At 46.9% G+C, this 12,840-nt stretch overlaps 1 protein-coding gene across 1 annotated transcript in view; it reads right to left on the bottom strand.

Annotated features, from left to right (window-relative positions):
* Positions 1–12,840, bottom strand: part of LOC126331066 (single Ig IL-1-related receptor-like) — a 336,088-nt gene that overhangs the window by 20,987 nt on the left and 302,261 nt on the right. Inside the window, exon 2 of the mRNA XM_049996439.1 lies at positions 3,693–3,874. Within this exon, the coding sequence (XP_049852396.1) occupies positions 3,693–3,874 (182 nt within the window). The remainder of the gene's footprint in view (positions 1–3,692; positions 3,875–12,840) is intronic.

Genomic DNA, 12,840 nt, shown 5'->3' with positions numbered 1-12,840 from the left:
GAAGGATGCGCTCTGCGGGGAGCTGAACGTGGATGGTGGGGAGACCCTTCGCTCCGACGCTGACCGGCAGAGTGGTTTCATGCGGGCATATAAGTCCTCCACGTAAGGTGGCGTAAGGCCGTCGCATTGAACGGGCATTATGTTGAAAAAATAGGATTCTGTAGCCAAGAGAGTGGGGAATAAGAAGGTAAATGCAATCCTGAATAAAACCAAACTTCTGTCAGAAAAAAATGTTGCATTACTTACTGAACGCACCTGCTACAACAAAATGTATGATCATCTGGAAGAAATTATTCAGACAGAACTAACTTCCACTGTTGTAACACGATGTTGCAGAATTCTTTTTCTTTTTGTTAATAGTGCTGAATTCTACAGATTTGTAACGCGATTAAATGAGATCTATTTACAAGGTGTACATCGTGATAGTTGCCACTTTCCTTTCCTCATGCGTTCCTTCTCTCAGGTGTTTTGTAATAACTAGGTGAAATTAGTCCCACCAAATGCTGTTTATTGGTTGATACAATTGACGCTCTGTCTATGTAAGGTACCGTTTAAATTTTCAGTACAGATAAAACTTTTAAATCACAGTTTTATACGTCCAGTCGAGAGAGCAACCTGATGCGATATTGCATCTAAGGATATTAAACTTCCTGGCAGATTAAAACTGTGTGCCGGACCGAGATTCGAACTCGAGACCTTTGCCTTTCGCGGGCAAGTGCTCTAGGTTCGCAGAAGAGCTTCTAGGAAGTTTGGAAGGTAGGAGACGAGGTACTGGCAGAATTGAAGCAATGAGGACGGGTCTTGAGTCGTGCTTGGATAGCTGAGATTAGCCGGCACGGTAACTCAGCGTGGTCGGTCAGAGAGCTGGTTGGCCGCTGTAATAAAAAAAATTGAATGGAAGGGTTAACAAACGAACTTTAATGGATGTCATGTGACGTCCGCTGCGATCAAATACAACGAAAAAATGCAAACAAGAAAAAAGCTGTTAGTGCGTGAGATTGTCATACACCCCGCTAATGACAGTTTTTTTTTTTCTTATCAGGCGGCACGGTAGCTCAGCGTGTTCGGTCAGAGGGTTAGCAGCCCTCTGTAACAAAAAAACTGAGCTAATCGATCAACAATGAACTTAAACGAATGTCTTACGACGTCCGCCCCGAGCAGATGCAACAGACAAACGCGAGCAAATATAGCAAGACATTCTAAAACACACATACTTGAAAACATCGTAAGTCTAAATTCAAACAATTCCTGAAATTATATTTTGGTGTTTACATTGATAAGTAGATCTAGTCAGACAGAGTTTTGTCTGTGGCAGAAATCATTTACCAGCTTCACTAGCTTCTCGGATGCGAGCCATCTGCATACGAAGAGCCAGCTCAACAGGTGGGGAAAACAGAACAAAATGCCGCTGGTCGTGGTAATTTCCATATCTAATACCTGTATTGTTCAGACTGTTACGTGTCGTTTGTAGAAGCATGTCTTTTACCGACACAGTGAGTTCATATTAGCATTGATTTTTTTTCCTTCATCTTAATGGTTGAAAACGTAGTCATACGCTACTTGGTCGTATAACAAAATTTCTCCTTAAATATTTTTCGTGGTGCCAATTCTAGTTTTCGTGGTGCCAATTCTATTTTACCTGCTAGTTCTAGCAGGTAAAATTGACACTAGTTCTCTTATCATACAATGTCCTGGAACATGTAGAACGGTCACGTACGTACACTTTCATTGTCTTAGGAGAGAAGCGAGAGAACGCACAGGTGTCAATCTTGGTGTGTAACGGAAATTAAAAAAATATCGCAATAAAAGGCTGTGATCGCTAGCCTTTCGAATTGAACCACCGGACACACTCTTGTTGACAGGTCCTACTACGTAGGTCCTATAAAACCATTTAAGTCTCTTCTGCTTAGACTGATGTAGAAGATGAACATTTCGTGGCCAGCTGAAGATAACTCTTACTGATACTTTATTTATTCAGATGTTGTTCATTTTATTGCTAGATTGTAATAAAGCCCCCGAGTGTCTCAAAAGCATAGTGCAAGTCTTTCAATTGGACGCAACTTCGACTACTAGTGCGCTCCTTAATATACGCCAGTAATCCTGCCTGGAAAGAAGACCCACAGTTTAAGGTGAAATCCGAACAGCGTGTCGTTCCCAGCGAATATTCAAGCCACTGGGAAGTGACGGCTGAGTTAAAGGTAGTCTGCAATATTCTGCAGTCGGACCAGGATTCGATCTCGCGAGAACGACGCGAACATCCGGCTGGATTCCCGAATATCCAAGATGTCAACAGATCGCCGGGAAAGCATGAAGAATTACATCAAAAGACTCTACGGGGAGGAGATGTACCGTAACATCAAGAAGCTGGACAAGCTTCGACAAAGGAAAGGGAGGATGCTGTGTTCTCTCAGTTTCCTGCTGAGATGCCGAGAGGGGGAGGTAACACTCGACTCGGCGCGGACCGGCTAGGGAACGCCCAGCTCCTCCCAGGCATAAATACTGGACTCGATCGACTCAAGGACCAGTCTCAGGTAGCACCTGAAGAAGACAGCGAGGCACGCTGTTGAAATATCGTGCGAGAACGACGCGAACATCCGGCTGGATTCCCGAATATCCAAGATGTCTACCTAAACCTAACTAACCTAAGGACATCACACACATCCATGCCCGAGGGACGATTCGAACCTACGACCGTAGCGGTCGCGCGGTTCCAGACTGAAGCGCCTAGAACCGCTCGGCTATAACGGCCGGCAGTGTTATTACAGTAAAGTGATAAAATAAGTAAATGATTCAGATGAAAGTGCGTCAAGAAGTAATTTAAAAACGGGCAGTGCTGCTGTTAATGTATTTGTGTATCCTCTCGTTGCGTATCGTACCGTACTGTATCAATCATCCGCGCCGTGTTCGGTCTCCCAGAACGAACTGATGTGAATCAGTAGAAATTAGTCACCATAAAAGAGTGCGGTCAAGTGCCAGTGTCTTGTAGCGAGCGTGAGGACGTGCGTTCGATCATCGCGTTTTCGCATTATCAACAATCAGCCGCGCCGCGACGGTTACGCGCACGTTCTTACATGTGAGAACTGAGAACTGAAAAATTAACTTTTACGAAAAGTGTTATATCATTACTAGTGACAAGGAGGACTATTACCAGGTATCTGTATGTGTGACGAGCGTAGGAACTTTCGTTAGATCATTCGGCTTCCGCATCATCAACAATCACCCGCGTCGTGTCGGTTACGCGTACGCTCGTCTAAATGATATTTTGTGGACTGTTAATCATCCATTAATTGGGATAACACTTCTGAATTAGAATGTAAACAGTGCAACCTTCGATTTCCCTTTAATCGTCTCAGAATATAGTTGTTCATACCAGTCGTCGAACAGTGTTGTGTTTTAATGTTCGGTGGCTCCCCTTATTCGCTTGCATATTTCGGTAGATAATTTCAGGCAAGCCAGCAGCAGTGTGGAGCAGAAGAGTACGACCGCCGCGGGATTACCAGGTACGTGGTGTGGACAGGGCGCACGGTCAAGAAAGGCGAAACGACAACCAGTATAAAAGGTCCCCCACACCCATTCGTACTCCCGGGCGTGTTACAACTGTATTGCTTTATTGCCGACTTGTTTGAGTCAACCTCTATCAAAGGTGTCGAACCGTATTCATTCCTGGGTCCTTAGTGTTGAGGAGTACTCACCGACCACCTTGAGCTCCACGTGGTGCTCCAGCGTGGTGGACTCGTTGCGCACCCGGCACGAGTAGCCGCCGGCGTCCGTGTCCTGCGACGCCTGCGTGTAGATCGTCTGGTTGCCCGACTCCGGGTACAGGATCAAGCTGGACGTGCTCGCCGGCCACGGGTACGGCTTCCCGTCCTTGTACCTGCAACAGCGAGGGTGCATTTAGCTACACGTACAGGGAGCTCGGCAAAAACACAGTGATTAACGTTACTTTCGTAACCAAGTTCATCATCGTAAAATGAAATGACAGCAGAGTTTATTCACTGATCTCTATACCATCAGGACGTAGATCTCTGATCTCAGAGCATGGAACTTTGGTGTACTTGCTGATTCTTATCATCTATATAGTCTGCCATGTTGTAGTGAGACTAAAAAAAAAACTGCAGGTGTGCAAACGCACACACTATGCCCGAACTCGTACGGGACTTGGTAGATTAATCTGAAGCGAGTAATGAGTATGATGGGCAAACATCTCTTAGGCGCACTACGAATGTTGTGGTGTGGACATGTTGGGAATGTGGGTCTCACGTGGAGCGTGCAAGGGATCAGTCCCTGCAGTCGCGCTATCCTCTGTGTCCTCGGTGGCTCAGATGGATAGAGCGTCTGCCATGTAAGCAGGAGATCCCGGGTTCGAGTCGCGGTCGGGGCACACATTTTCAACATGTCCCTAATGAAGCGCACCAACGCCTGCTTGCAGCTAGGGTGTCAATTTAATTATCGTTCCATCTACAGGTGTGTACGTCATAAAGAATTCTTTACTTATTTCTGGCTTTGACCCTTATATCAGTGTGGGATGTAATAGGTTGATGTGGGAGCAGAATCGAAAAGTATTTTCATTTTGCCTTCTCGTGGCATTTCATGGCAACCACGTTATAATTATGCAAGAAACGAAATACGAGCAACCTTGGCTGGCACGTTCAGACAGCTGAAGTTCGACGTCCACATAGTACAAAATCACTGAATTTATTTCTTTTTTTTTTTAAACATGGAATACAGATTGTGATGTGTCGGGAGGCATCAGTGAAATAAGCTTTATCTGTGAAGTACGAGACTCACTTTTCTTTTCATCTCTTCTGAAAATAATCATCTGTTCCTTGCTTATCTGTCTATTATAATTATCTAAGACGTGCAACAAACGTTCTCAACTACACTACTGGCCATTAAAATTACTACACCAAGAAGAAATGCAGATGGTAAACGGGTATTCATTGGATAAATACATTAAACTAGAACTGACATGTGATTAAATTTTCACGTAATTTTGGTGCTTAGATCCTGAGAAATCAGTACCCAGAACAACCACCTTTGGCCGTAATAACGGCCTTGATACGCCTGGCATTGAGTCAAACACAGCTTGGGTGGCGTGTACAGGTACAGCTGCCCATGCAGCGTCAACACGATACCACAGTTCATCAAGAGTAGTGACTAGCATATTGTGGCGAGCCAGTTGCTCGGCCAACATTGACCACACTTTTTCAATCGGTGACATATCTGGAAAATGTGCTGACCAGGGCAGAAGTTGAACACTTTCCGTATCCAGAAAGGCCCGTACAGGACCTGCAACATGCAGTCGTGCATTATCCTGCTGAAATGTAGGGTTTCGCACGGATCGAATTAAGGGTAGGGCCACGGGTCGTAACACATCTGAAATGTAACGTCCACTGTTCAAAGTGCCGTCAATGAGAAAAAGAGGTGACCGAGACGTGTAACTAATGACACCCCATACCATCACATAACGCCGGGTGATACGCCAGTGTGGCGATGACGAATACACGCTTCCAATGTGCGTTCACCGCGATGTCACCACACACGGGTGCGACCATCATGATGCTGTAAACAGAACCTCGATTCATCCGAAAAAATGACGTCTTGCCATTCGTGCACCAAGGTTCGTCGATGAGTACACCATCGCAGGCGCTCCTGTCTGTGATGCAGCGTCAAGGGTAACCGCAGCCATGGTCTCCGAGCTGATAGTCCATCCAAACGTCGTCGAACTGTTCTTGCAGATGGTTGTTGTCTTGCAAACGTCCCCATCTGTTGACTGATGGATCGAGACGTGGCTGCACGATCCGTTACAGCCATGCGGATAAGATGCTTGTCACCTCGACTGCTAGTGATACGAGGCCGTTGGGATCCAGCACGGCGTTCCGTATTACCCTCCTGAACCCGCCGCTTCCATATTCGGCTAACAGTCATTGGAATTCGACCAACGCGGGCAGCAATGACGCGATGCGATAAACCGCAACCGCGATAGGCTACAATCCGACCTTTATCAAATTCGGAAACGTGATGATGGTACGCATTTCTCCTCCTTACACGAGGCATCACAACAACGTTTCACCAGGTTGGAAACTTTCCTGATGTAAGCACGTTGTAGGTGTCGCCACCGGCGCCTACCTTGTGTGAATGCTCTGAAAAGCTATCATTTGCATATCACAGCATCTTCTTCCTTTAGGTTAAATTTCGCGTCTGTAGCACTTCACCTTCGTGGTGTAGCAATTTTAATGGGCAGTTGTGTATAAAAAGTACCAATATATGGAACTGATAAAGAGTCATGTGAGAAAGATGGTAAATATAAGAGGCGATCAAAAAGTTTCCGTTTGAGAGCGTTGCTCCAACGTATAAGTACCCGAGTGCGAACCTGATGCATGTATATAAGCACCGATATGTAGGTAAGGGGAAATATTTCGACCGTCCTTTATAAAACGCACTGTAAATAGCACAGGCAGTTCTGCGACTTGTTTGGGCAAAAGAAAGCTAATCAAATTGTGTCTTGTGTAAGATGTAATTTCTTTGTTCAAATGTGTGTGAAGTCTTATGGGACTTCTTCATTTAAAAGATGATTCTGCCATCTGAGATGGTCTTTCCTACTTAGGCCTATTTTCGTAAACAGAGAAAAATTACACTGCCTCCTTCGTGTCTCCCTGCAGTCTTCTTCTTCTTAGCGTGTCGATGAAAACCGCTTAAATGAAGTGTAACGACCGGCCGGGGTGGCCGAGCGGTTTTAGGCGCTACAGTCTGGAACCACGCGATCGCTACGGTCGCAGGCTCGAATCCTGCCTCGGGCATGGATGTGTGTGATGTCCTTAGATTAGTTAGGTTTAAGTAGTTCTGAGTTCTAGGGGACTGATGATCTCAGAAGTTAAGTCACATAGTGCTCAGAGCCATTTGAACCATTTTTGAAGAGTAACGCCTCAGCAACGCTAGACATACGGATGCCAGATCCTCTTGCGTCACGGTGACTGAGCACGCGGGGTAAACGTGAGACTGATGAAAACGCCTCATCGCCGCTAAGCGCCACACGCGCAGGGTATATCTTGGTTATCGCAGAGCCCCCATTTTAACATGTCAGTTTTACTTCCGCCAGTTCCCAAGCGAAGACGATTAACCGATCTCCATGTTGGCCTTGGCAACGTTAACTCCAGTAATAAATCATTTGTACACCAGTACGGCCGTCCGCTTCCATAGCCGAGTGGATAACGCAACAGGTCCTATTGCGGGGCACCAGGGTGCGGTTCCCAACACTGCCCATTAAAACTTGGAGGGAGGACAGAACCGCGATACACTCAACCTCGTGTTGCCAGGCGGGTGCCAGGTTGAGATTCATTGGGAGAGTCCCTAGAAAATGTAGTCCATCAACAAAGGAGGTGGCTTACAAAACACTCGTTCGACCTATACTTGAGTATTGCTCATCAGTGTGGGATCCGTACCAGATCGGGTCGACGGAGGAGATAGAGAAGATCCAAAGAAGAGCGGCGCGTTTCGTCACAGGGTTATTTGGTAAGCGTGATAGCGTTACGGAGATGTTTAGTAAACTCAAGTGGGAGACTCTGCAAGAGAGGCGCTCTGCATCGCGGTGTAGCTTGCTGTCCAGGTTTCGAGAGGGTGCGTTTCTGGATGAGGTATCGAATATATTGCTTTCCCCTACTTATACCTCCCGAGGGGATCACGAATGTAAAATTAGAGAGATTCGACCGCGCACGGAGGCTTTCAGACAGTCGTTCTTCCCGCGAACCATACGTGACTGGAACATGTAAGGGAGATAATGCAGTGGCACGTAAAGTGCCCTCCGCCACACACCGTTGGGTGGCTTGCGGAGTATAAATCTAGATGTAGATGTAGATGCCAAGTGAAGAGCTACCTGACTGAAAAGTAGCGCCTCCAAGGTGTGAATGTGGACACCGCCAAATACTGCAATGTGCTAAATCCATGCTCCTCCATACCGCATCCGATGGTGAATGGCTGCTGAACATGACGCGGCGGTTGGTCGACTGTCGCGTGACCTTCACGGCCTGATCGCCGGGTTTCCGTATACGGACGCCGCGATATCGTGATATCAGTTTTTGAAACTACACCAAAGACGTTGTTCCCGCTATTTGGCAGCGCAGCGTAGTTCGTTTGTTTCCAGTGCTGTAATGAGACGGAGCATTCTGGGAGTTTTAACTTAACGCCCTTGGACTGCCCCGGCTAATGGCTCACTCGCGCTTTCGTTGGGCACGAAGGACAGTGAGCGACGAGCTACACTGTGCTAGTGGCCAGAGGCGCTCTCATCTCTCCGGCAGCAGGCGAGGTGATGACGCTTAATTAGAGGGCGCGGGCAGGAGGAGGAGGGGAGGGGCAGAGGCCAGGCCACACGTCGCTCATTAGGCCTGCGGCCACCGCCCCCCTCTTCGAGGAAGCGGCGCTCGGCGCTTGCCCCCGCCTTCCTCCGGCGGAGGGCTCACTTCTTCATCTCGCAGCGATGTACAGCATACGCCTCTCCCCGCACGGTACCTGCTGCTTGATAGTGGTGGCAACATTGTGGCGGCTAGCGTCCAGGGCTCACATTGCGTCCTCTGCCACACAAGCGGCTCGTAGTGAAATTGCGTGTGTGCCATTTCTCTGGAGCGTTGCGTATCCGGCACTATAGATAGCGACTTGTATTTCTGTTTCCGTCTGACCGTTCCGTTTTGTGATGTGGCAGCAGCCTGATATTTTTATGTGTGCTTGTTAAGTTGCTAGCAATCGCTTTTAGCTTTGTCCTTACTTATTTTTATTTGAATTGCTGGGCATTGTCATTTGCCTGTTCTTTTACCTTTATTTATTTGTAGTATCAATTAAGCCTAAGACGATGTCCAAGGTGCTAGCAACTGATTTTAGCCTCGTATGTACTTCATCCTATTTAAATTCTTGGGCAGGGCCATTTGCTTGTTCTTTTACTCTTATTTATTTGTTGTGCCAGTTAGCCCTAAGATGATGTCAGACCTTGGTATCTGTCAACCTTATTTTGGCTACTAGCGCTCAGATGCAATATTGCCGGGCCTATCCCGGATTTTGTCATTAATTGAGATCCTTTTATACTGTATTGTTCGTAGTAGGTTTCGCAAATGCACTTGCATATGGTATTTATTATCGCCCCCCCCCCCCTCTTCCTCCTTCGTGTAAACTGATTTTCATAAGATTGCTAGGTGGCCTGTGTTCTTTTATTACCTATGTAAGTTTGCCCACTGCCGCAGTCTAACATGTTTTGACCGGCAAGCGGTCCATGTTGGCTAGAGTTTGAAAGTGGTCTGCGCTGTTGTAATCAGCAGTCTTTATTATTTGAGCTAGTCATGTACGTGTTGTTGTGTTAAAGAGTTTTAGTGCATTTTTAATTGAGATACCTTTTGGAAATTTTATCACTCTTTTAAAGAAGGTATAGGAAGGAGTAACTTCGACTGAAAATTTAATTGTAAATTATACAGTTGTGCTCCACATTATAAAATTTAACTGTATTACGTGAAAGTATGTAGTTAAATGCGCAATGATTATTTGTTAATCTATCAAATGTAAACAATTGGTTTGGCAGTGATGCAAACGACACAAATAAGTTCCTCCGTTCACCTGTGGCATATAACATTTTTATTACGTACCTCGTATTGTAAGCAGCTTGATTTGTTTGTGCCACTGAAATTTGTAAGCCACAGTGTAGTTTATAACAATTAATACGAGATTGGAATAATAGCGAGTTGTGAAGGTGGTTATGAACCCTCTGCCAGGCACTTAAATGTGATTTGCAGAGTATCCATGTAGATGTAGATGCATTTACCGAACTCACGTGCCCTGGTTTTTTTCTTCACTCGTCTGTAGCATTTATTAAGACCTCGTCTTGGTCACAACACTGAGGTGACAAAAGTCATGGGATGGCAATAAGCACATACACAGGTGGCGGTAGTATCTCTTACGCGAGGTATAAAAGAGCAGTGCATTGGCGGAGATACCATTTGTTACCAGGTGATTCATGTGAAATGGTTTCCGATGTCATCACGGCCGCCTGAAGGAAGTTAACAGATTTTGGACGCGGAATGGTAGTTGGTGCTAGATGCATGGGACATTCCATTACGGAAATGGCCAGCCAATTCAATATTCCGAGAGACACACTGTCAAGAATGTACCGAGAATGCCACACTTCAGGCATAGCCTATCACTACGAACAACGCAGTGGCCGACGGCCTTCACTTAACGACCGACAGCAACGACGTTTGCATAGATTTGTCAGTGGTAATAGACCAGCAACAATGTGTGAAACAACCGCAGAAAACAATGTGGGACGTACGACGAACGTATCCGTTAGGACAGTGTGGCGAAATTTGGCGTTGATTAGCTATGGCAGCCGACGACCGACGCGATTGCCTTTGCTAGCAGCACGAAGTCGCCTGCAGCCCCTCACCTGGTCTTGTGACCATATCGGTTAGCCCTGGACAACTGGAAAACCGGGGCCTGATCATATCGAGTCACGATTTCAATTGGTAAGGACTGATGGTAGGATTCGAGTGTAGCGCAGACCTCACGAAAAGGACCCAGCATCCAACAAGGCACTGTGCAGTGCAGTTCGGTGGTGGCTCCGTAGTGGTGTCGCCGCGTATACTCGAAATGGACTGGGTCCTCCGGTGCACCTGAGCCGATTATTGACTGGAAACGGTTACGTTCGGCTACTTGGACACATCTGCGGCCCATCATGGACTTCACGTTCACTAACAATGCGCAATGTCATCGGGCCACAAATGTTCGCGATTGGTTTGAAGAACATTCTGGACAATTCTAGCGAATGATTTGGCCAGTGAGATGGCCCGGCATGAATTCCACCGAAAATTTTTGGATTATGGGACACAATCGAAACGTCAGTTCTGGAGAATGTGTTGGCCAGGGCAGCAATCGAACATTTTCTGTATCCAGAAAGGCCCGTACAGGACCTGCAAAATGCGGTCGTGCATTATCGTGTTGGAATGTAGGGTTTCGCAGGGATCGAATTAAGGGTAGAGCCGCGGGCTGTAACACATCTGAAATGTAACGTCCACTATTCGAAGTGCCGTCAATGCGAACAAGAGGTGACCGAGACATGTAACCAATGGCACCCCATACCATCACCCCGGGTGATACGCCAGTATGGCGACGATGTATACACGCTCCCAATGTGCGTTCACCGCGATGTCACCAAACACGGATGCGACCATCATGATGCTGTAAACAGAACCTGGATTCATCCGAAAAAATGACGTTTTGCCATTCGTGCTCCCAGGTTCGTCGTTGAGTACAGCATCGCAGGCGCTCCTGTCTGTGATGCAGCGCCAAAGTAACCGCAGCCACGGTCTCCGAGGTTATAGTCCATGCTGCTGCAAACGTCGACGAACTGTTCGTGCAGATGGTTGTTGTCTTGCAAACGTCCCCATCTGTTGACTCAGGGATCGAGACGTGGCTGCACGATCCGTTACAGCCATGTGGATAAGATGCCTGTCATCTCGACTGCTAGTGATACGAGGCCGTTGGGATCCAGCACGGCGTTCCGTATTACCCTCCTGAACCCACCGATTCCATATTCTGCTAACAGTCATTGAATCTCGACCAACGCGAGCAGCAATGTCGCGATACAATAAAGCGTAATCGCGATAGGCTACAACCCGACCTTTATCAAAGTCGGAAACGTGATGGTACCCATTTCTCCTCCTTACACGAGGCATCACAACAACGTTTCACCAGGCAACGCCGGTTAACTGCTCTTTGTGTACGAGAAATCGGTTGGAAACTTTCCTCGTGTCAGCACGTTGTAGGTGTCGCCACCGGCGCCAACCTTGTGTGAATGCTCTGAAAAGCTAATCATTTGCATATCACAGCATCTTCTTGCTGTCGGTTAAATTTCGCGTCTGTAGGACGTCATCTTCGTGGTGTAGCAATTTTAATGGCCAGTAGTGTATATTAGCTTGACTGGAGATGATGGAGTACACCTGCCACTTACTCAGAGGCAGCGAAGCGAGCTGCGCGAATGCAGGGCGCCGCGAGGAGTACTGTATTTGTGTCTGGACGCTGGCTCTGGTTTTCCGCCGTGTTGGCAGTCGCCTCGGCGCTGAGCGGCGCACCTGTAGTGACGTCTGCAGGCGCGCCGCATTCTCGCGCCACTTCCCGCCTCTTCCCACGGTTCCGTATTCAGCTGCGAATACTCGCCCTCCTCGTCTCTTTCTTCTCATTTTGAGTGGAGGCGCATTTAGAAAAGAAAGGCCCCACTTGCAGCAGGCAGCGCCGCGCTTTGCGAGACAATGCTACGCGCGGAACGAGCGCGCCACAGCGGGACGAGAGCCCCGCTGCCAAGCCGCCACACTTCTTTTATATATGTTTTATATCCTTCGCTGAATACTCTCAAAGGCGGTGTCCCACTTTTATTAATGACAGTTTTCAATGCTTCGGTGTATTTTCTCAGTAGAAAAGAGACCGTTACAGAAAATTGTAGCAGGAGCGTTCTATAATTACGGCGCAGTCACATTTCTGTAAACAAAATAACAGGCTCTCAGGGTGTGGAGATACAGCGAATCTTAAAAAGTAAGACGGTTGCCACTGCAGAGGTGGTAATCGTGTTAAGAACTATCAGGTGCCTCGCAACAAATACCAATATCTCTGTTCCTTGTAATGAAACTTGCCAGAACTTCCGCATGTTAACTGAAATTTTCGATTCCCTATAAACGCTGACCAGAATTTGGTTAATTTTCTTACTTACATTATATATTTCTCATCTGCAGTTATTTCTGAATATGTTCGACTAGCAAAAAACAAATTTCCTGACAACATTTTTTTTTATTATTCATATCCAGCCATTTCGTA

Source organism: Schistocerca gregaria, chromosome 2 (genome assembly GCF_023897955.1).
Source record: "Schistocerca gregaria isolate iqSchGreg1 chromosome 2, iqSchGreg1.2, whole genome shotgun sequence".
Classification (NCBI taxonomy): Eukaryota; Metazoa; Arthropoda; class Insecta; order Orthoptera; family Acrididae; genus Schistocerca; species Schistocerca gregaria.
This window is presented reverse-complemented; position numbering and strand designations above follow the sequence as displayed.